At 36.9% G+C, this 25,603-nt stretch overlaps 1 protein-coding gene across 7 annotated transcripts in view; it reads left to right on the top strand.

Annotated features, from left to right (window-relative positions):
* Cpq (carboxypeptidase Q) overlaps positions 1-25,603 on the top strand; it is a 502,796-nt gene that overhangs the window by 2,512 nt on the left and 474,681 nt on the right. For 4 of the 7 annotated variants that reach the window (XM_087190642.1, XM_021262674.2, XM_087190643.1 and 1 more), the window contains exon 2: positions 23,350-23,513. The exons of the other annotated variants lie outside the window; for them this stretch is intronic. In XM_087190642.1, coding sequence (XP_087046768.1) covers positions 23,505-23,513 — 9 coding nt within the window. In that variant the 5' untranslated portion in view covers positions 23,350-23,504. The remainder of the gene's footprint in view (positions 1-23,349; positions 23,514-25,603) is intronic. 7 annotated transcript variants of the gene reach the window in all.

A 25,603-nucleotide genomic window follows, 5' to 3' on the forward strand; every position in this document is an offset into this window, starting at 1 on the left:
TGAAATGGGTAACGTTGAGAGCTGTCATCAGTGAATGGCACTATGAAAGGGCTTTGAACCGTGAGTATTATGCACTGTTGTTTCTTGGACTGGCTTTGTGTCCTTGGTAAGTTGCTGCCTGCCAACCTGTTTCTTTATAAGGACAGCTCGTGGTGCCGACAAAGTACAATGTCTACATCCCTGTAATCCAGGGATAAGAATGCACAGTGGGTTTCCAGGGCCCTTGTAACTAATTGACAAGAGCAAAAGGGGATAAGCCCATAAAATAAGAGGGAAATTGTTTTGTTTCTTTTTTGTCAGCCAGGGTTAGCCTTGTGGAAGGCAGAGACCAGTAGTGGCTCCCTGAAAAGCTGAGTTGATGCCAGTTTGATTTAGCTCAGGACGCTGAAACTTTCTGCCCTGAAGGCTGCTGTGATGGAATAGACCTTCCCATTGCTCACAATATTATGGGGGAAGAAAAGCCAAAAAGGAAAAAAAAAAAACCCTCAAACATTAATACAATAATTTTTATTGCTTGCCCTGGAGCTAGAGCTTTAAAATGTACTTTCTTCTCCCCCTACCCTCCCCAAACCACTTAGCTTTTAAAAACAACCCATTCCTGTGTTTCCTACAGTCAGATTGTTAGTCCTTTCTTTTTATTCCTGGGTTCCTTTCTTTAATGCAGCAAGTATGGGAGTTGGTGTGATTCTAAGTCTCTTAAATTTTTCTTTAGTTATTATTTTATTCATCAATATTATTTTCAGTAACCATTTCTTAAATTAAATAATAAATACTGGGATGTTGAGTTTGAGGAGGTGAGTGACCCATCACAAGTAATTGTACCACAGGATGCAGTGTGGGAGTAGTGGCCATTCATCCTCTGTTATGGCTTATGTTTGGATGTCCTCCCAAAGCCTCATGCAGTCACAGGTGAGGCTTTTTCAGAGGTGGCTGGATCTAGATTGTGTGATGCTGGGATTGATTCATGGGCCAATGCTAGGATCAAGGGCACTAAGATTAAGGGTGTGAGTGCTACCTGGCCTAAGTAGTCTGGATAAGATAAAAGGGACAGAAAGAGCTATGGTCCTTCTTTGTTGCTTTGCTAACTTCTCCTTCTGCCTACCATGAACTGTTTTTTCTCTGCAATGCCTGTCTGCTGTGCCACCCTTCCTTGGAGCCAGCCAATTATGGACCGAAACTTCTACAAACTGTGAGCTAAATAAACCTTTCCCCCTTTAATTTTGAATGTTGGGTATTTTGCCTCAGCATCAAGAGAAAAGTAACTAAGACACTCTCCCAGGATAAAGGTGTGGCTGGAGACTAGAAGACTTACAGAACAGGTGAATTTTCAACTGTGCTTTGAGCTCTAAAGGTCAAGAGGGAGAGAGAAGGACATTCTAAGCTGAGAAAACTACAAGGGCTACTAGGCAAAGTAGGTGAGTGTGGGCCTTGCATTCTTAGGGGCAGATGGAAGTCCTGTGTAGCTATAGAAGACAAGTCTTGTGAGATGGGGTTAGGAAGTAAAGGTCCTCAAATGCCAGTTATTATACTTTATCACAGCCTGGATAGTCTTTTTTTTTTTTTTTTTTTTAGCATTTTAAAGCTGAATTATAAGCCAAGGAATATGTAATTGGATTTTCTTTGGAAAACAGCTCTAGCAATAATGTTTTGGAGGAACTGGAGAGGGAAGGCCCAGGAGATCAGAGGAAAATGAGGACACTGTTGCCATAGTCAACAAATAAAATAGGATAAGGATAAGTGAGATTCAGAAAATAGGGAAGGATTTAATGAGTGGCTGGATATGGGAGACAAAGTTAAAAATATTTCTGAGCTTTTGGGATTGCCTAGCAGGGCAAATGGAGGTGCCATTAATGATAGAATAAATATAAGACAAGAAAGACATTTTGGGAGAAAGATGGTGAGTAGAGGCAACTGGAGAACCTTCAGGTGGAGATGCCCAGGACACAGCTTAGCCTGTAGCTGTGCTGGGATGTCACACAGTGGAGACCTCTGCCAAACATTATAGCCGGTCTTCACTGTATTTCCTATACCACTTCAAAAGAAGAAGAAAAGGCACATGAGACTTGGCTAATTAATGATCATTATGTCGTATTTCATGGGAGTTCTTAGGACTGTGATCCTTATGTAAGTTCCACTGAAGGAAGAAAGTTTGGAGACTCAAACAATGAAGAATTATTATAAACCATCAAGAGAAACTGAAGTAAAGAAACACAGGAGCAGATGAGAGGAACAAAGATAAGGAAATGGCAAAAGTGTAGCAGAGAGTGGTGATTACTGAAGTATAGGTAGAGGTGGAATACAGGGAAGAAAATTGAGCTGACTCTTCCAAATAATTATACTTCGATAATGGTAATACTATCGCAAGCTTTGATTTTTCATCTTACTCAGTTTTTCAGGAAGAGACAAACAGAGGACTGTTTAGAACTGTGGGTGCTGGGCAGAGAGTTTGATGTTATTTTGCAGAAAAAGTATTGGGAAACTTGGAACTAAGTAAAGAATAACAGAGGGAGAATAAGATAAAAATGGAAAGAATAATTATTAGGAGGAATTTTCCAGAACGTTTAGCAAATTCTATGATAGTTGTTAACAAAGTAAAAGAGATTGAGATGGCATATCCTCATATAATGATATTAAATTTCCTTGTAATAAAAGGATACATTATCATAAGTCCTTATATTTAAAAAGCAACTTTACATTGAATTATTATAAGCATGCTTAGGAATAGGTATCACCAGGCACTATTAGCTTTCTTTTATACACTACAAATCTGGTATTAAGGTGACTATGGTTTGCCTTAGATCTTGTGGCTGGCAGTAACTCTCGGCCTTCTGCCTTTTAGTCCTCTGCTCTGTCCATTATATCAGAGCCTTGCTTTGTCTTGGAACCCTTGCCTTTTACAGTATGTCCTCTCTACCTTCACCAAATCACATCAAATAAAAGTAAAAGTAAATCAGATGATATGAGAAGGCCAGTAGAATCAAGATTTTCAGGGAGAGAGGCAGTGATGAAAAGGATTTGTAGTCCTCACTCTGACAGGTTCAGTAGGGATGTTCATGAAGGGTCGTACTTAGAGAATATCTGTGAGAATCAGGTGACACTGAATGCAATAAGGGAGTCTATAATATAAAAATAATCTTATGAATCAATCTTCTATGAGGAAAATAACCCCTTTATAAAGTGAACAGTCATTCCTTGATTTATCACCTGAGTAAATCAAACATTTCAAATAGAGTTTGGTTAAAGTAAGATATATTTATAGCATCTACATGTATTTGATGTGAAGGCTTTCCTGACTTGGATATCAAATATTAAGATGGTGATCTACAGCTGGATCCACAAATTATTAGAGACCATTTAAACTATACTTAACATAATGATTTTCAGTTAAATCCATCTAGCTACCTATGTTGCTAACCAAGAACCCACAGGCAGTGTATTGGATGGGATGAAATTTACCTGGGAAATGGAGAGACAAGTCCAGCATTGATGCTGTCCTCTGTCTGACTGTGGAACCCATGAGAGACAGTCATCAATTAGTGGACCAGAGTAAGGAAACGAGAAACTTTTATGGTCCTTGAGTTCCATGTCAGTATTAAAATGAACACAAGTCTACTTCAAAGTAAAGGGCACTACACTAGACAGAGAATTATTTTGTATTGATAAAAGATAACAGCTATAAGGAAGAGGTAACTGTGACTTTTTATGGATCAAACATTTAAAAATGCAATCTTCAAAATACATAAAACAAATACAAGTATGAAAGCTAGCAAAACAATTTGTAAGGAATGTTAGATCTGTTGCTTTATGTGATAACTCAAGTAGAAAATGACAAATGGAAAATTTAAATGATAAAAGCAATGAAATTGGAGACTAACTTGTAAGAGCAAATAGGGATATTGAATGTTTCAATAATATGATATTTCACTTACAGAATTCTCTTCACAATTTCTATAAAGTAGGTCAAGTGGTCATTAACTCCTTTAACTTTTGTTTTTCTGGGAAAATAGTATTTATTTTCCATTTCTGAAAGTTATCTTTACCAGGTAAAGAATTCTTGGTTGGCAGTTCTTTTCCTTAAGCACTTTGAATGTCCTATCCAATCTCTTTTGGTCTGCAGGGTTTCTGCCTCCACTGGTAGCTATATCGAGACTCCCTTTTTGGATATGTTTCTTACCTCTTGGTGCTCTTAGATGCTTTTTCTTTGCTTTTAATTCTTAATAGTTTGATATTATATATATGGTGAACTGCCCTTGGATTGATTGAACTGGAAAGCTATGCACTTTTTCATGGATGTTGGCATCTTTTGCCAGATTTGGGACGTTTTCAGCTATTAGTTTTAAAAATATAGCACTGGCCATTTTCCCTCTATCTTTTCTACCTGAAATACCTAGTATGTGAAGATTAGATCAGAGGCAGAACCAATTATGGCATCCCATAATTCCCATAGACTTCCTTCATTTTTTTCAATTTGTTTTGCTTTTATGGCTGGATAATTTGAAGTGCTCTTTCTTTGGCCTCACTGATTTTGTGTTCTGCTTGACTGAAGCTATAATTGTTACACATGATTGAGTATTATATAGTGGTACTTTGGCTCGTGAATGCTTTTGTTTGGAAACAATTTGGTGTGCAAACAGAGGGTTTGGCAAAATTTTGTTTTTGTTTGCAAACTCTGCATCAGGTGACAGACACAACCATGGGCTTCTTTCCCATACAAACACAAACATGTCCATCTTTTCCAAAATCATAGAACAAATCAAGTTCATGAACCAAAGTACCACTGTAAATCTGTTGTAGATCATTAATGCATATATATTGTATCCTAAAATTTACCGTCTGCTGTTGAAAATTTCTATTGAATTTTTAGTTCTGTCGTTGTATTCTTCATCTCTGGAATTTCTGTCTTTATTGTTTCATTTCATTTTCTACCTTCTTGTTATATATTATTTTCCAAATTTAATTTAGTTTTATATCCATATAGCTTATACTTTAGTAAGGTTTTTAATAAGAATTATTCTGAATTTTTTGTCTGTCACTTCGCAAATCTCTGTTTAATATTATTATTGTTTCAGTTTTTTTTGGGACAGGATAGCACTATGTAGCCCACATGGGCCTTAAATTTACCATCATCTTGCCTTAGTCTCCAGAATGCTGGGATTGCAGGTATGTGCCACCACACCTGGCTTTATATCTCCATTTTTAAAAGGACTTATTATTGGAGCTTTATTAGTTTCTTTTGCAGTTGTCATGACTTCCAGCTTCTTCATAATCCTTGCAATCTTGCATCAGTGTTTGTGCATTTGAGGGGTCAGATACCTCCTCTGACCTTTGCAGGTATTCTTTTGGAGGGATAGACCTTCAGGACTAAGTCTAGCCTGTGATTCTGGTTGGATGATCTGGTAATGACTCCAGATAAGTAGGGCTTATTGTTGGGCTCTTTAGTTGCCTGGGCTCCTACTTCTTTTCAGAGCTTGAGTGGAACTGCTGACTGGGCTCCATTGCCTGGTGAGACCACTGGCTGGGCTCTGCAGTTGGGTGGAATTGCTGGGTAGGCACTGCAGTTACCTCTAAGTGGGCAAGGATGCTGTGTGCATTACTCAGCTTGGCAGTACCACTATGTGGAAAGGAATGGACTTTCTGATATATCCTATTCTGCCACCTGATTGGTATCACTTATATATTTGCAGAAAATTCATTTGTTCCTTGGAACATTCATGAGATATTGCAAACAAACAAACAAACAAATAAAAACCAAGCAAAACTAACTGAAGACCAGTGAATTCCAGAGTCCTTCTTGTTCTTACTGGCCTTATGCCTTAGTTTTTGCTTTAATCCATTTTTTTTAAAGCCATCTTTGTAATAGGTTGAAGTGAGAAAACAAAAAGAAAACATCTTTGTCTCATGATACTGTCAAGCTGCTCATATAATTCACTTCCTACTTTCAAGTACATATGTCCTTTTGGTGCCAAGATCCTCATTTTGTAATTTTTTCATTACTAAAATACATTAGATGTGTTATACTAATCTGAAGCTGTATTTGTTACATGTGCTTGAGTATTATAGATCTATTCTTGATCATTAATACATATGTATTGTATCCTAAAATTTGCTGTCTAAAACATCTAGCTGTTCTTTCATAGGATTTTTCTTTTCATTACCTTTCTAACCTAATGCTTAAAGAAAACCAAGAGAAACAATAAAAATGCTAAAAATTAAATACAGGTATCACAAATACCAGTTGAGTTCTTTGAGAAGCACATGGTAAATCATGGAAATCAGCACTATTCTGACTCCTGATGCAGTTTTATTGCCTACTTAGCCCAAATTTTAGGGTTTTCTATTTAAATTACTCACTAGCGTCTTGTGTTCTCTGAAGCTTAGTGGTTAAGAACATGGACTTAGAAGCCAGTGTCCTGGGTTCAGAACTGACCTCTGCCACTGCCACCTATGTGACCTTAGGCCTGTCTCTACTTCAGTTTCTTCACCTGTAAAATTGAGATAATAACTATAACTGTCTGCGGTAGGCAGAATAACATCTCCTCCTCACCAACAGTGTTCATGTCCTAACCCCTGGAATCTATGAACATGTTAAGTGACGTGGCAAAGGAGAATTGCAGTTGCAGATGGAATTAACATTGCTAATCATCTGACCTTAAAATAGGGAGATTATCCTGGATTATCTGGAGCTCCAGTGCAATTACAAGGTCCCTAAAAGTGGAAGCAGAAAAAGAGATGTGACTCTGGATGAATGGTCAGAGAAAAGTAACACATTCCTGCCTCTGCAGATAGAGTAAGAACGCCACGAGACCAGGAGCGTGAGTGGCTATTAGAAATGGGGAGAAAGAAGCAAACAGATCTCTCCTAGAGCCTCCAGAAAAGCATACAGTTCTGCCAGTACCTTGCTTTTATCTGGCACATTTAGTATTTTAGTGTCTTCTTTACTTTTTTCAGTACTGAAGATTGAACTCAAGATTTTGACACTGAGCTGCATTCCAGAACACTTTTTATTTTTTATTTTGAAAATGGGTCTCATGAAGTCACTAAGTTGACTAGGCTGGCCTTGAACCTGGCACCCTCCTGCTTCAGCCTCCCAGAGTACTGGAATTATAGGCATGTGCCACCATGCCTGGCAGTGTTAGACATCTTACCTATAGAACCTCAAGATAATAACTTTGTACTGCTTAAGATACCAAGTTGGTAGTAATTTGTTATTGGAGGAATAGAAAACTAATGTACTATCCTGTAGGGTTGTTGTGAAGGTTAAACAATGTAAACACTGAGGTTAAGTCTGATGTAGGGAAGTACTGAATCAATATTAGCCTTATTAATGTTTGCTGGTACTTTATTCTCCCTTCTGTCTTTGCCCCTTTGTCATAGTTGTCTTTCACCCAATACTGTGAGTACCTCCCCTACCAAGATTGTGGCCCTCAGAGTTTCTTATACTCCTCTAGTCTTGACTCAGCCTCCAGGAATTTGTCAAATGTCCATTTTGGTATCTCCGCCCTCTTAAGGTTCCAGTGGCATCTGGTCCAGGTAAGTAGATCTTGACTGTGACTTTGGGAGGAGAAGCAACCTCAGTTCTCTGATGGGGCTGAGGAAAGTTGTTGGTTTTCAGTTTGTTCAGTTTTATTTGTTGTTGTAAGGACTGGAGTGACAACTTGCAAGTTCTTGACACTTTGAAGTTGAGATTGTACAGGTGTGGCAGTGCTGTCTTTACCTCATGGATTTAAGAATCTCTTCTAGAAGATGTGTGGTAATAGGAGAACAAAATGAAGGTATTATAACAATGTGTCATAATTGTATTTTTTTCTACATTTCATTTTTTTTAAAAGAGTATTAGTGCTGCAGTTCTTAAAGATGAATGGATTCTTCAGTGTCCATTTGTAGTATATTTGTTCTACTGAACAAGAACTTCTTTATAGCTCGCATGTTAAGATTGTCTTGTCTATTAGCTCAGCTACTAAGCTGAATTTCCCTTGGTCAATGAGTAACAGAAACAATTTTTAGAATGATGAAATCAGCTAAAACCCTGTTTCTTGGTAAGGAGCTGAGGTCTGGTATTTCCTTTTGGTTGGATTTCCAAAAACTATTGAAAATTCAACCCTAAACTTTGTAGAGATGATGTAATCATCTCAAACTTTCTCCAAAGCCTTTTCTGAATCAGGACAGGTGGTAGTGAAGACTGGCAGGGGAAGGACTGATGTCTCCTCAGGAGGAAAGAAGAAGTCTGCCTTGAAAACACAGATGAGCCTTTGGAAATTTACAAGACTCAGAGAGCCCTGAAACATCTTTAGAGGCTGAGTCCAGCAAAATAATGGGAGGCTGTGTGCAGGCTTGGCACTGGAGCTTGCCTGGCGCAAACCACCCTGTAAACAACTCTTGAAACATTTGCATCTGCATACATGACATTAGATTCTCAAAATGTCCAATTAAACACTTGTCAATGGAAGAAATGTTTGCTTCCTCAGAGGAGTTGGTGTCAGCCTTGGCCTTTCTGATGGGGAAGCAGTTTCAGCTGACACTGCTGTACACTCCTCCTTTTTAGGCTTGATCTTGTCCTTCTTGTTCAGACAAAATTCCTTCTTGAAATTCTATGTAGGCTGTGCCAAGCTGAGGACCACGTGATTAGGTTAGGTAGCTAAAGAAAAATTTCCAGGCTTTGAGCACTTTTCAAACCCAAGAAAATCTCAGTGCTTTAGTTTCTTTTGCACAGTTCTAAACCAATTGCTTGAAAAAATTTTAAAAAGTGATTGTATTTGAGAAAAAAAGTCAAGTAGTGCTGATATTTTTGAAAATGTTTTTCTTTCCAAGGACTGAATTAATTTTTTTCAGCATTTCAATGAACATTTGTAGAACAAGTATTAATAGTGGCGTCATATCTGTGTGTGTGTGATGATGTGTGTCCCTGTCCTTGTTGACAGAAATGCTTGCTTATGAATCTCTGTGAGTGGAACAGCAATGAAGGGTTTGGACATATGCTATCAAAGCACAGAGGCAGAAAGGAAGGCAATAAGGGAGAGGAATAAAAAATGTTTCAATTACTATTTGGAAAAGCTTATAGTACAAAAGTAGAAAGCTCTGTGCCTGGAGCAAATTTCCCAAATCCACTCGCCTCAGTTTCCTGATCTATAAAATAGGTAATATATTATCAAAAACATAAAAAATTATTGTAGGCATAAATAAGATGTTTTATGTAAATTGCTTATAGTAGTATTTGCCACATTGTAAATATTCAGTAAATATCCAGTAAGGAAATATGAATAACTTTTTGGACTAAAGAGGTTTAAACATTCCTGTATGGTATAGGGAAGGAGCAAAGGACAGGGAGAAGAATTAGATAACTATTGCAGCATGGAGAGAGAATTTGGCCTTGGAAAGAACAATGGGCTGATCATTCATTGGAGTAGATGCTAAGAAGTACTGTGTAGATCAGGGGATAGAAAAGTTTTGAGGTGAGGATAAAGAAATACAAAGCATCCCTTGATCATAAAATTGTCCCCTCATTTATATAGAAGAAGAGATCTTTTGCTGAGCATGAGAAGAAATAGGGCTGGAATTTAGGGCTTTAGGAGAGTGGAAAAATTTTATGGCAGCTGCTATGGGGAATTTGATAGGGGTCAACTGAAGATAAATATAAGGGTTGTCAGCAATGCCAAAGACACAGCTGAGGTCAGACAGCCTTAGTTTGTAGAGGAGATATTTGCAATGGTTAAGCGAATATTGATGGTAATATTGTACACCCTGGAGCAAGCATAGAGGAAATTCAAAATTAATTTTGAGGAACAGGAAGGGAGGTGAGAGAGAAAGGCAAAGATGCTAGTGAAAAAATGGCTGGAATCATTAACCACCAAGTAGGGTTGTGAGCTGAGATTGATCTGAAATGATGTTTTGAGTGGGTGGATGGCAGAGAGACTGGAAATGGAGGACTTTTTATGCAGCCAACACTGATCTGGCTGCTATTCTGTGCCATACATATGATGAATGATGGTAGTGGTGGAAGATGAAGGAAATATAATTCACTTTGAAAGCTTAAAAACTGGGAAAATTACCCATATAGAGAGAATCCAGGGGTTTAGCCTAGTGATATAAGCTGGGTAATTTAAACTATGATTGTGAGGTGCTTTGAAGGAGTAGGGAGAGAATGCTAGGAAATCTTGGAAGAGGATATTTCACACATCTTGTGAAAAAAGACGAAGTGTGTCCTGGAAAGGATTTTGCCTCAGCTGAACTAAGATGGCTGTAGGAGTGTAGGAGTGAGAATGGAAGGAAGACAGAGGAAAAAACAAGGGGGCAGAGTGAGGCAAAAGCAGAGCAAGGGATGGGTTTGGCTAGGGAAGATAAAGGATTTCATAAGGAGGTGATAATTGAGCCAAGTCATGTGTGACACTATTGTTAAGCAAAAGAAATCAAGGAGATGTGAATTGAAGTGGTAAAATTTAGATTGATGGGACAGAAGAAAAGAGACATCAGGAGAACAGAATGATGAGATTTAGTGGCTGACTGAATATGTAAAATTTATTGGAAGTGAATGGTTGCTTTTGCACTTTTGAGCCTGATAAGGACAATTATAATTTCAATAGCAGAAAGAGGGGAATCCTGAGTTGCACAAGATTACAGAGAAGATGATGAGTTTGGAGGTCCACCATTTGGTTGACAAATTGAGTGCAAGTTAAAATAATCCAAACAAACAGGATTAAACCAATAGAGAAAATGTGCAGTGTTCACAATGGGAAAGTTCATAGGTACATTTGACTTTCAGCATGGCTAGACTCAGGGTTCAAATGATAGGATAAGGACCCATCTCTGTCCCTGTCATAACTTCTATTTCTTGGCTCAAGTTATCCTGCTTATTTTCATTCTGAAAACAGGCTCTTAGCATGTGGTAGGATATATGTTTTAAAATGTAGGTTTCATTATTATTTAGATATGGTAAGGCTGGCAAATTAGGAGACAACTGGTATTGAAGAAATAATTTGTTGTAGTTTCTAAGAGGAGGGACAAACTCCATTATACAGGGCCACATAAGGAAGGTCCAGGGTCAGTGAAGGGGCTGAAGGAGTGAGGTGAAAGTTGGCAAAAGTCTTTATTGTAATTTTGCAGGAAGGAATGGAGAAGTAAGACAAAGAGCTGTAGGACTGGCTAGTTTGAATAATTTTAGTGAACAGTGAGGTGCAGAGGATTTCCCAAGTTATCTGGTACCTGGTCATGGGATGACCAAGGCAGAAGAATATTGGCTTGGCCCATGGAAATTCAATAAAGGAAACACACACTCACAGAGGCAGAGGTGTCACTGATAGCCTGTATATATTAGCTAATCCTGGGATAGACAATCTCTTTTGATCCAATGAAGCCCCAGATGCCAGAACATTAAAAATATTATGGTGATTAATTGATTGATTGTCAACTTGAATGGGGAATGTCCAGATGAATTGAGTCAGCATGGTTCTGGGCATGGAAGACCCACTTTAAGGAGGATTGTTGTTGGAAAGGTATAAAAGGAGAACAGGAGGGAAGGATTTCAGCTGATTTCCCTTGAAATAGCTTTGGCTATTCTCTTCAGAGGAGCTCTGGTCTTTGCATTTACCTTGAGAGTAGTCTCCTGGCTTTTGATGCAGATTCTTTAGCTTCCAGCACTGGCCTTTCGGCTTGCTGGTGCAGACTCTTTAGCTTTTAGTGTCAACCTGTTGACCTCCCAGCACAGATTCCTCGGTCTTCCCTCGAGGATCCTTCAACCTCCTGATGCAGACTCATACGGGACATTGCTCTGGGCTCCAGGCCTTCAGCTGGATCCTTCAGATCTTTAGTGTGTGGACAGATCTATTGCACTCTTCTACATTTGACTCTTCAGGTGGCCACTGTGGACCAATCTTGTAAATTTCTGTGCCCTGCATTAAGTCTGATTCACAGCATGTGCAGTCTTTTGAAGAGTCTTGCCCCAGCCCTATAAGCTCTTGTAAGCACTGACATACAAATATAGAATATAGAAAAGTATAGGTAATACACCTATATGAATGCTAGGAAAGATTGATTGTCCTTGTTTGAATCCTCCCTTTCTGAAGTTTAGTGTGGGGCATTGTTGAGGAATGGTACTGTGATTGACAGTTAGCCTAAGCTAGATCAGTAAGAATTACCCTAAAGAGAAGAAACAAAACGAACACAGAACAGAAAATGGGAAAATGTGCTGGTAAGCCAAAAACACTGCTAGTCTTCTACAAGGTGCATGGTGCCATCCTTGTTGGGATGAACAGGTTGTAGTTCAAAGTGGCTCTTGGAGCCTAGGCTTCAGAGTGGATAGAGGGTTTTTGTTTTTAAGAGATCTCATTGCACAATATTTGCTGATTCCTGGCTTGATGCCTTTCTTTTCTCTTGCATGTCTACAAGTCTCTATATTTCCTGAAACTTAAGGTCTGAAGCAAACTTGAGCTGTATGGATCATTTTAGGTTGTCCAGTTCCCTTGAGTGGTTACCAGTGTTTCCTTCAATGTGTGCAAAGACACCACAGCCTTCTTATTGACTGTACTCCCTCCATCAAGTCATCTATTTTCTTCCGCAATGTTATCTAGATTTACTATCTCTGTGCTCATATTGCTGGCTGTCTTTCTAGTCTCTTTTAATCTATCATTCTTAATATCCTTAGATTTGTATTACTGAGGATAAGCCCCCTCAAACCCTACCCCAGTGATTTGAATATTACACAGAGTGGTATGTACATGGCGTGAGGGTGTCTGAAAACCTACACTGTACATTATTCTTCTATAGTTTATTAGCTGTAGTAAATGGCTTAAACAAGAAAATGATTGTTTAAAAAGTATGAAATGTAATGTAGTTCAGATTACTATATATGATTTCTTGATTTCTCACTCAACATTGTATGAATTCTGAGTCTTCTTAAAGTGTTTTTTCCCCTTTATCTCCTCTAAGTAAGTTCTTCTCTGTCCCCACCATTGGACCAAATTTGTTTTTACTTTTGTATATTTTTTCTGAAATTTTCTTCTCTTTTTAGCTTCCTCTCTGCCAACTAAATTGTAATTATTTTTCAATGTGTGATTGAAGTCTTGCGTCTAATAAATCTTTTCTAATTATCTAGATTATACATGTTCTGTTTTTGTCTTACATTTTGATTTCACTTTTGATTATTTAATCTTTAATTATCTCATATCTTTTAGTCTCTGCAGTGTTTTATACTTCTAAGGGCAGGGATACTTGCTGTTACTTCTTTTGTACTATAGAAAGTGCAGGAGATATAGCTTTAAATAAATAGTTGCTAACTGATTAATTATTAATTGGAAAAGTACTAATTTGAAATAATTGCACTTTGAGTATACTTTATAAGCATCTCTTTTCCCCAGGGGGAGAAATAATTTTAGATTGATTAGACTGACAGATGCTGAAACAATTTAGCTCAACTAAGCAAATCCTTATTAAGTTCTAGAACATATGGATAAGTGCTGAATAAATATCCATTTGTTCACTTATTCAGTCTACAAATATTTGTTGAGTATCCATTATTTGCCCTGTGCTGTGTTAGATACTGTAGTAAATGTTTACTACTAGACATTTAGATATTGAAAATCTAAACAGGATTCTGACAAGGTCTTCATATTCAGTTGGATTTACTTACAAGATCAACAGTAATACCACTGGATGATTATAAAGCATCACAGAAAATTAAGACATATTCTTTTGGACATATGAAGAAAGGAACGTTTCATTCTGACTTAGGAAATTCAGAAAAGGACTCATAGGTTAGGTAACACAGAAAAAAGTGAAGCATACTAGAAGGAAGCACTGATATGGATGTCTTCTTTGTGTTGCTGAAAATTAGCATGCTGGGGCTGGTGATTTAGCTCAGTGGTTCTGCCAAGTGCTGCACAAGCACAAGGTCCCAAGTTTGATCCTCGGTACAAAAAAAAAAAATTAGCAGCTGAAGTGTTTTCATTTTCAGGAAGATTACAGTATATGTAGTTTTCCTATTTACCTCACTAAGTGCAACTAAAAATTATATACACTCAATACATAAAACACATGAAAAACTCTAAAAAGTAGAAAGAAGAAGACAGACAAACTAGGGACCTTGGGACCTAAAGAATGACATGTTAATGAGTTCTTTGTTTTTTTTTTTTAATTTTTTTTTGCCTTCTATATCTCAGACTTAGAACTGAAGAAGCTGGCAACTTGTGAATTCCAGTGGATTCGGAGAGGCCTCAAGGAAAGCCTGCTTTCTCTGGCCAAAAGACTAGGAAAGAAATAGTATAGCAAGAAAGAAAACTGTTAGAAGGTAACCACTCTACTCAGGCCAAACATCACAGAAAAAATAATGGTCACATATTCACCTATGCCTTCAAGACAGATGTGTTCCTTAACAAGGCTGTGTGAGATATCCCAATACTCTTGATAGGGCGGGTCAGAGAATACCAAGTAGGGAGCCAGGACTTTTATCAACATCAGCCAGTAATGAAGTTTCCTTCATCCTCACCACATCCCCATCTCTGATGTTAGTAGGGACCTTGTGGGGAGCTTGGAGCTGTGTACTAAGTGGCAGTAATTCACCTCTTCTCTTATTTGCTTGTATGATGTCAAATTAGAGGTAGTGTAGAGTCAGGACTTTTACCATTGTCCAGCAGGAATGAGGCCAGATCACCAGAGTGTTACTGAAGATCACATAGGGGCATCTTGAACTCCTTCACTCAAAATTTATGAGGAAAACCTTTTCTCCTCTAGTGTTATTGGAAGTCAAGTGCAGCACATGAACTTCTGCATCCACCTGGCACTGATGAGATGACAGAATTAATTGGCAAAGATATTTTTGAGTAACCACAATTACAAACATGCATGAAACAAATAAAAAATAGAAAGCCTCAAAAAAGAAATAGAAGTCTTATAAAAGAAGTAGAAAATACAAAGAAGAATTAAAGTGGAATTTTATAACTGAAAAATATTATAAACAAAAATCTCAGTGAATGAAATTAACAGCAGAATGAAGAGAACAGAAGAGTCAGTTAACTAGATAATAGAGAAAAATAAATTTCTCAATCTGAACAATAAAAAAAAAGAGATTGAAAAAAATGAATAGAACTTCAGGGGATATGGTACTGTCTAAGCCAGGTGTGGTGATGAGCACCTATAATCGCAGCACTCTGGGAGGCTGAGGAAGGAGGACTGCAAATTCAAGGCCAGCTTGGGTAACTTTGTGACTTCGTGAGACCCTGTTTCAAAATAAAAGGTACAAAGTGATAGGGATGTAGCTTAGTGAGAAGAAGGCCCTGGGTACTAAAAAAAAGTCTAACAACCATGTCATCCATGTTTTTGAAGGAGAGGAGAGGAGAATGAATGATGGCTGATAAAAGCACTCAAGAAACCCTGGCTGAAAATTCCCCAAATTTAATAAAAGATACAACTATAGATTCAAGAAACTGAACAAACTTCCAGTAAGATAAACTGAAAGAGTTCATTGCCCATACATGTTCTAATTAAACTTCTGAAAACTAAAGACAAATAAAAAGTCTCCAAACCAACCAGAGAAAAATGACACCTTCCATACAGGGTAAAAAAATTAGAATGAGGGTGGATTTTTCATCAGAAACCGTGGAAGCCAGAAATCAAAATGGCACCCTATTTTTTAAGTGCTGAAAGAAAGTAACAATCAAGTCAGAATTTTATACACAGAAAACATGCCCTGGAGGAATGAAGGAGAAATCAAGACATTCTCAGATAAAAGGAAACAATCTTAAAAAAATGTCTAAAAGAATGTCTAAATTAAATTCTCTGGACAGAAATGAAATGATGAAAGAAGGAAATCTTGGACATTAGGAATGAAAGAAAGAAAATTGTAAGCAAATATGTTTATAAATACAATTAGCTTTTTTTTGGTGGTTTTTGGGCATTGAACCTAGGATCAATTCACCTTGGATGTTTTGAGACAGAATCTTTCTAAATTGCCTGAGCTAGGTTCAAATTTGTGATCCTTCTGCATCAGTTTTTCAGAGTGCTGGGATTACAGGTGTGCACTCTCAGCTCCTCTTGAGTTTCTTGTGTTTAACAGGTGATATGAGAATCATAACAATGTCTAATATAATTTTAAATATATATATATATAAAATAGTTAAGATCATATTGTAAACATGAAAGGGTGGTGGAACCTACAGCAGGTATGATGTTATGAATACATAATATAATACTTAAGTCAACCACTAAAACAGCTATGCAGAGACATTCTCAAAAAAACCCCTACAGAAACAAAATGGAATTCTCAAAATTATTCAGGTAACCCATAGGAAGGTAGAAAAAAACTCAGAGAAACAAAAAATATAGAAGAAAAATAGAAAATAAAACTAAATAGCTTTAAATTCTAATGTATCAATAATTACATTACATACTAATGGTTTATATATAACAATCAAAATCTGAGATTGGCAGAGAAGCTTAAAAGAGCATGTTCCAACTATATGCTATCTATGAGAAACACATTTCATGTATAACAATAAAGAGATGTTGAAAATAAAGTGAAAAATAGCAATTTTTTGTTATTTGAGCTAGCTGAATTAGCAAATCCTGAAGTGCTGCTCCTAGTGGAGATACAAGATTAGGTTCTTGGATATTCCAGAATTATGAGCCTCTGGTCATATTTTGTGAATTGGCCAACATATAACTTGTTTTATGTATATTTCTGTTTAAAAACATCTTATTGAGTGTATGTTATAGATTCAGTAACTGTGAACTCATGGTTGTAATATGAGTCTTCTTGTGCTTAGGAATGATAGCACTTCAGCATTATCTTACAGTGAAATCACAAGTGTAAAACACAAAATTATTAAAAATGTGACAAAATAGGCTGTGCAAAGGATACTTATTTACAACTTGAGACTTAAAATAAGAAGGCAGAGTATTACCTTACTTAACTTTGGCAGAAAATGTGTGTTTCCTATATTTTTTCTGCTCTTCATGTGCACAAATGACTGCAAAAGCATTGTGAGGTTTGATTTGGATAATAAAAATAAATTTTAGAAGTAGGTAGTTCAGCAAATGTAGGATGTACAAATAATGAGAATAATTTATATTAGTCCAAGATTAATCAAAGAAAGCAAGAGTGGCTATATTACTATCAAATAACGCAGACAGCAGATTAAGGAAAAGTGCTAGAGACAGAGGAAGACATTACATAATGATAAAAAGTTAATCCACCAAAAAGTCATAGCAATCCTAATATGTAGTCATAGAAAACTGTAAAACATAGGACAAGAAAACTTACAAAAATGACAGAGAAAAAGTTAAATCTAAAGTTTAAGTTACAGACATTAATCTCCCTCAGCTATTGCTTGAACAACTAACTGCATAGAAAATCATCAAGGATATAATAGAATTTAACACCACCAATAACCAAAAAGATTTGTAAATGACATTTATAGAACACTCTATCCAACAATAGTAAAATACACACTCATTTCAAGTGCCCATAAAATGTTATGCAAGATAGACAAAATTTTAGGCCATAAAACAAACTTTATCACATCTAACAGAATGGAACTAATACATAGTACATTTTCTGACTACAATGGAGTTAAATAAAAGTCACTAACAGGAAAATAATAGGAAAAATCTACAAACACTTGGGAACTAAACAAAACACTTCTAAGTAATCTGTGAATCAGTGGAAATGTCAAGGAACATTAAAATACATTGAAGTGAAAAAAATGAACATACTGCATGTTAAATTTTGTGGGATACAGTCAAAGTAGTGCTAAGAAGGACATTTATAGCACTACATGCATCCCTAAAAAAAGAGGAAAAGTTAAATATCAGTCTAACCACCCACCTTAAGGTGCTAGGAAAAGAAAATTGGAATTAACCAAAGCAGGTAGAAGGAAGGAAATAACAAAGATCAGGAATCAGTGGAACTGAAAGAAGAAAATCAGTAGAGAAAAATCAGTGAAACAGAAGTGATACTTTGGAAGGATCAATAAAATCAACAATGATCTACCAGGACTGACCAATGAATAAACAATTCCCAAACACACACACATGCACACACACACACACACACACACACACACACACAAATTTCAGGAATGAAACAGGCTGCCACTGATCCCATAGACCTCAAAAGACCAATGATGAATATTACAAACAGCTCTACATACATAAATTTGATATAACATAACATAAGTGAAATGGATCAATTCTTTGGAACACAAAAATTATCAGAACTCATTCAATATGAAACAAATAATTTGTATATTTCTATAACCATTAGAGAAATTTAATTTATAATTTAAAAACTCCCAGGAAAGAAATCTCCAGCCCCAAACGGTTTCATTGGAGAATTTTACAAAATATTTAAAGAATTAATACCACTTCTGTATATTTTAATTCAGAAAACAGAAGAGGGGAGGAGATTTCCCTAATTTCTTTTAAGAAGCTTTGTTACCAGGTATCTAATGGCAATAAAAATATAGAAAAAGAAAACTAAAGACCAATGTCCTTCATGAATATAGACAACTAAAATTTTTAACAAGATATTAGCAAATAGAATTCAGCAATATAGAAAAAACTGTAGCATGACCATGAAAAGTTTATTCTTAGGATGCTGGGGTCTTTGATATTTGAAAATCAGTTTAATCCATTATATTAAAAGGAAAAAACACGAAAAGTCATGTGATCCTATTAATTGAAGCATAACAGTATTTGACAAATCCAATAATTGTGGTTGTAACTCAGAAAGATGAGAATAAGCAAACTTCTTCAATTTGATAAATAGCATCTACAAGAAACTAGTGGTTAACATTTTACTTTGTGGTAAAAAGCTTAATGTTTCTCCCCTGAGATGAGAATAAAGTAGAATGAATTAGCCTACTTAATTTCAGGCCTTATTGTGGTATCGATGGAGGGACAGACATATAAGATCAATGGAGCAGAACAGAGAACTCAGAAAAATAGCCACATAAATGTGCCCTGATGATTTTTCATGACGGTAAAAAAGCAATGCAATAAAGGAAAGATAGCCTTTTCAACAAATGATGGTGGAGCAATGTGCACTGTCAGCAAACTAATCCTGGACCTAAGCCTCATATCTTATATGAAGATTAACTCAAAATGGATCATGGATCTAAAATCACAAAACTTGCAGAGAAAAAAAGGAGAAATATTTATGATAGGGCTAGGCAAGAGTTCTTAGATTAGACCCCAGAGTATGATCTATAAAAGAAAAAATGATAAACTGGAGTAAAATTAAAAATGTTTGCTCTGTAGAAGATCTTGTCATGAAGATGAAAAGATACAGATTAAGAGACAGTATTTGACAATCACTAATCTAACAAAGGACTGGGTATCTAGAATAGATAAACTCTCAAACCTGGGCAGTTAGAAAGCACATAATCAAATCAGGACTTGGACAAAAGATAAAACATTGTACTGAAAATATCCGAGTGGGGAATAAACATCTGGAAAGATGAGATATCATCACATTTCTATCCCAATGGGTAAGATGAAATATGGTGACCACACTAACTACATGTCAGGATGTTAAAAATCTTCATCTCTCATACACTATTGTTGGGAATGTAAAAGTATGAAGCCACTCTGGAAAAAGAGTTTGGCAGTTTCTTTAAGAAAGAAAACATGTGACTACCATTCAGTCCACCCAGCTCTTGTGTTCCTGGGCAGTTATGCCTGAGAAATGAAGACTTAGGTTCGTACAAAAGTCTATACACTAATGTGCATAGCAGGTTTATTTGTAGTGGCTTCAAGCTGGAAACAACAAAGATGTCCTTCAATGCTTGAATGGTTAAAAAAAGGTGTGGTCTATCACTCCGGTGGAACACTACTTAGCAATTAAAAAACATAGATTATTGATACAGGCCGTGACCTGGATGAATTTCCAGGGAATTCTGCCCAGTTAAAAACTCCAATCTTAAAAGGTCATATACTGTACAATTCTATTTATACAACATTCTTGAAATGACAGAGTTATAGAAATGGGCAACATAATAGTGTTTGCCAGGGGATTTAAGGAGTGGGTGGGTGGGTGGTTTGGGAAACAGTGAGGATAACTGTAAAAGAGCAAAATGAGGACTCCTTCTGAGGATGGAATGCTCTATATTCTAAATGGCAGTATTCTGATTCTGCTATTGTACTGTGGTTTTGTAAGATATTATAGTGGGAGAAACTGGAAAAAGGGTTTATGGGATCTCTCTGTATTCTTATAACTGTATGTGAATATACAGCAATCTCAAAATAAAAGCTGTAATAGTGCTGGGGATGTAACTGGTAGAGCACTAGCAAACATAACATCCTGCCTTTGCCTCTAGCACAACAAAACAACAACAATAACCCCCCCCCCCTTAAAACCTGTAACAAAACAAAACAAAAAAACCCCTTAATGTGTTTTATTGTGGTTTCTTTCCAAATCATTGATCATCTTAAATGTTTTTGTCGACTAGTGACATACTGTTCTACAATTATTTATTCTGAATTGCTGCTTTGCACTCAGAATTATGATGGCTGGAGCTATTAGTAATACAATTAAAGAAGCATAAGATTTGGAATGCATACAAACAAATATGAGACTCTGTGTGTGTGTGTGTGTGTGTGTATGTGTGTGTATGTAAAGCATGTTTAAGAGAGTAGACCTAACTCCTTTTGTAGAGGCTCACTCTAATGTTCTAATGTAAATCATGAGAAATGTAGTGTAAAATGGCATTTGTAATCCTATTTAGCTCCTAACTTGCCAAGCAGAATATCCTCTCTCAGGATATGTAGCTTCAGTACAGTACCAACCATTGTATTGTCAAATCCATGTGAATTATGCAAAACAAAAGAAAAACAAATGGCCTAGCTAAGATTTGGCAGCTGCCACAAAGAATCTATCAATTTGAGGTTTGCTGTAATGTGTTACATTTAAAAGAATAATCTTCCAAGTAATTCTAGTGATTGGAATGAATGAAGAATCATATGAAGAATCTGTAGCTCATTTCCAAAAGATTAAGGGAAGAAAAGAAAAGAAAAATTTTTGTCAACTTTCCCTTGGTTTGTACTTATGGAATACAGAAAGGTTTAGAATTTCAGATTCTTAGTTATTCTTTGCAGAACTATTTTCACATTTATTTTAATTTGAGAAAAATATGGAAAACTTGGGAGAACTATGGAAAGTATGTACATTGAATGATAGTTCACTAATACGGTTTTAGGGGGCTGGCAGAAAAAATAGATTCTATTAAATCTCATGGTTTAGAAGATTCTTACAGACTTACATGAAATAGATTAGGATTTCTGTTTTTATGGAATCAGATAATTGTCTTTCTGTGGAAAGTCCAATACCAGCTTACTGTGTCATAAAAATGAAACCATAAAAGCAAAAAAAAGGGAGACAAAAACAAATCTTCATGGACTTGGATCATTTTTAAATGCTCTTGTATTACAAAAGCTAAAGGAGGTAGTTGGTAGATACTGTGTGCCTTGACAGGGCTGCACCATTGTGCCACTGAAGCCTGGTGAATGGTGTCCTCTGGGGTTGTGTGATGCAGTCTGCCCATCTCTGTGCAGTTGCCTTTGCACTTAGCAGGTGTCTGACCTGGCACTAGCTGTTGAATAAACAATGAGAAAAACATATTAAAAATCACTGCCTTCATGGAGATTCCATTCTGTATTGGAGATGGGGACAATGAGCTAAGTGAATAAGTTAATTTTACACATGTTGAGTATCCCTTATGTGGAATGCTTGGGACCAGAAATGTTGCCTGTTTCACATTGGTTTTTCGATTTTGGAATATTTGTAACACACACACACACACACACACACTGAGGTATCTTGGGAATAGGACCTAAGTCTAAACACAGAATTCTTTTGTGTTTCATACATATGTTATGCACATACCCTGAAAGTAATTTTATGTAATATTTCATATAATTTTGTATGTGAAACAGGTGTCATGTGTGGAATTTTCTACTTATGGGGTCATGTTAGTGTTTGAAATGTCTTTGATTTTGTTTTTGGTTTTTTTGGTACCAGGGATCAAACTCATGACCTTGCACTTGCGAGGCAGGCCTGGTGCCACTGGGCTAAATCCCTGGCCCAAACTGTTTTTGATTTTGGAGCACTTTTAATTTTGGCATCAAAATAAAGAGATAGATTTCAAGAGTGAGGAGTCATTGCAATTGTAAATGAGCTGTTAGAGGAAGAATTCAATAGGAAGTGAATTTTGAACAAAGGCAGGACGTACTGTTCTCTCTGAGTGAGAGTGTTCTGAGCAGAGGGACTAATGTGGGAATATCACACCTCAGCAAGGAGGCCAGAGAGCCTGGGGGAGAAGGAGGCAGGGCTAGGTGAGGGGTGTCCACAGGGGTGGGGCAATCCCAATAAAATGCTGGAGTTAGGGCTGCAACTGGGGAAGAAGCTGATTAGGAAGAAATAATGAAAACAAACAAAAACCACTGAAAATATTTTTTGATTGCTTTTGAGATAGTGGAGGCGGAAGAGTGGGGGATTTTACCTTATAATTAAAACTTAGTCTTATCTCTGAAAATTAATTATTCTACCTGAAACAATGAAACCGATTATAGAGAGCTCATGTTAGTAGATAATGCAATATATCAATCAATCATTGTCGTGGTATGTTGAACTTTTCAACATTGGTACAACACCTAAAGCTGGTATTCCTCTTACTGGAAAAACCAGTTGAAAACTGAAAGGATCTGACAAAGAAAGGAGTCAGAGCTAGAAAAGGCTGAAATGTATGCATTTCCTGAACTTTTTTTTGCATTTCCTTAACATTGTTGTGTTTAAAAACTTTTGTGGGTTTATAGAGATTAATAAATACATTTATTTATATCTTATTAGTGTCAGGTTCACATGATGGCACAGTACAGTTTGGTAGTTTCCAACGCATAAGACTGTATGGCCTAAGTAGACTCCCGTATTACCCTTAATTAGTGTTACTATGAAACCCTTATGGAGACTTTAAAATAATTCAGAACTATCTAGCACACCTGGCTAAGACCGATTGCATGACGTTCCTGGTCCTGTAAATAAAAGTCTGTCAGCACCTTCGCTCCAGGAGTATATTTGTGGGTTGCAACTTGTCATAGTGGTTCAAAAGAGAAAAGAGAGTCAAATTAAACTCGAGCAAAATCTTTTTTTTGTTTGAAGGAGACATATAGCTACATCCTACAAAACTTTAGGAATCTTATTTTTGTTTGTTTTTGGTAAAAGAAGAAGTCCCTTTGAAAAATAGTTTATCTTTGCATGCAAATGAAGAAAACCAAGCACTTTTGATGTTTGGCAACAGATTTGCTTAAGAACAAAAATGATTTAGAGAGTTTCTAAAAGAAGTAAGTGTTGTCTATTTTTTTTTTCTACAGATCAGAATCACACTGAAAATTGAAACATTGATACCCTTAAGGGATAAACTTAACCTTCCTGTCTCTGGAACAAAACAAGAATATCCACAAGTGGGACATTCTCTGTGGAAGAATAGACATTAAGTGCATATTTGTTGAGAAATTGAGACCCCCATATGAGTCAGGTAAAAGAAAGTATATAAAAAGGTTTTAAAAACTTCTATTTTTTTCTGGGTATGATGGTGGACATCTATAATCCCAACTACTCAGGAGGCTGAGGCAGGAGGATCACAAGTTTGAGGCTAGCCTGTACAACAAAGAGAGACCTTGTTTTTAAAAACAAAACAAAACAGCAGCAACAACAAAGTTCAATTTTTCCACTTTGCCATTCTCAGGGTTGTCTCTTCTTGGTGGCACTTATTTACAGGCATGAACTTAGCTATATAGCTGTGGCAAGAGACAGAGGAAAGTGTGGTTTCTCTTCTCACATTTCTTCTTAAGAGTAGAGAAATGCGACTCCTCATATCTCACTGGCCAGATGGCCAGAACTGAATCATATGTTTATGCTAAAACTGGTTAATACTGAGGGACATAGATTTAGGAAGACATACTGAAACTATCATAGACCATTCCCTGGAGCTGGGGAGAATCTGCCCCTAGTTCTGCCAGTTAAGAAGCAGGAAGGACGGAATTGTGTAGCTTCCCAGTGGAGCCTGCTACTTCTGCCTCTATAATGTGAGGAAATCAGCACTTTCTCCCCCCGCCCCCCATCTCACTGTTGTTAATTGTAATTAGTGCATATGAGGGCTTCTAACACATTTCATTCTGTTCTATAACATAAACACTGTATTTGTCTGGTCTTAGTTATAGTGAATGTGGTACAATTAAGGTCAATGATGAACTGCAGATATGAAAGTAGTCCTATATGATTATAATGGAGCTTAAAAATTTCTATTACCTACTGATGTCGTAGCCATCATGTGTCATAGCACAGTGCATTACTCACATGTTTGTGGTGATGCTGGTGTAAATAGACCTACTGTGCTGCCAGTCATGTAAAAATATAGCATGTACAATTATGGAAGTACATAATACTTGACAATAATAAGCAACTATGTTACTGGTATATGTATTTACTATTCTATACTCTTCATCATTCTTTCAAAGCACATTCCTACTTATAAAAAGCTTCCTGTAAATCGGTATATTATGCTGGCAGCAGCTCTCTGTATTTCATGTTTATTGCATCTGACTGCATCATTTTCTCTTGTGTTTGATTAAATCTTGCATTGTCTTATTTGTCATGGTCTGAGGAGCAATAGGCTACACTATGTATGTGTCATATGGCCTACATGTGTAGTAGGCCATACCATCTAGGTTCATGTAACTATACTCTTTGATGGTCACACCGTGATGAAATCAACCTACAATGCATTTCTCAGGACATATCCCTGTTGTTTAAGGGATACATGACTGAATTGTCATTTTGCCAGATAATTTTTTCACGTACTACTTTAAAAATTTTTTATTGCACTTATTTAAAAATTATTTTTATTAGTACATGTTTGCACTACATAATGATTACATTTATCACGGGGTACTGGTACACCATAACACATCTTACTTCTTTTTACATCCCCCTCCCCTCTCCTTCCTCCTCTTTCCTCCATCTCTTAATCCTCTGTTGGGTGAAGTTAATGTTGGAGTTTCTTCCAGTGATGGCAAAAGGGAAGAGAGAACAAAATACTTTGAGTTCTTGCAGCTTAAACAAATGTTAGCTCACCTTTCCTAATTTCTGCAGTTCAGGAGTGCCTATGAGAATCTAGACAAGTAAACAACTACAGCATTAGAAGATCCAGGTACATATCATTCTCCCTGCTTGGGATATTTAAACCTTGCCATAGCTCAGACAGGGTTATAAGATGTCAGAAGAGAACATTTTGGCTCCAGATCTGTGATAAAATCAACAGAAGACTGGGCATCCTCTGTCATGGATGGATCTAGAATGAAGCTAGAGGAAAGCAGAACATCTCTCCAAGTCAACCACACATGCCTTTCGAGTAGGATCCATCAGATTAGTGAGGCCAGCAGTATTAGAGTGAACCAGCTGGATTGGGAATCCCTGAAAGCTGTCCACCTCTCCAGGCAGCTGCTCACACACATTAGCCCCTGCCGCCTCTCCTCAGACCACCCCCTTCCCTGTGGTCACGCGCAGGTGCACTGAAGGCTGGGATGATGGAGGAGGGTGGAGATGCCCTGGGCACAGAGTGCATGG

The sequence above is a fragment of the Heterocephalus glaber genome, unplaced genomic scaffold (assembly GCF_053883595.1).
Source record: "Heterocephalus glaber isolate CG9 unplaced genomic scaffold, H.glaber_assembly_v1.0 deba00001555, whole genome shotgun sequence".
Lineage (NCBI taxonomy): Eukaryota > Metazoa > Chordata > Mammalia > Rodentia > Bathyergidae > Heterocephalus > Heterocephalus glaber.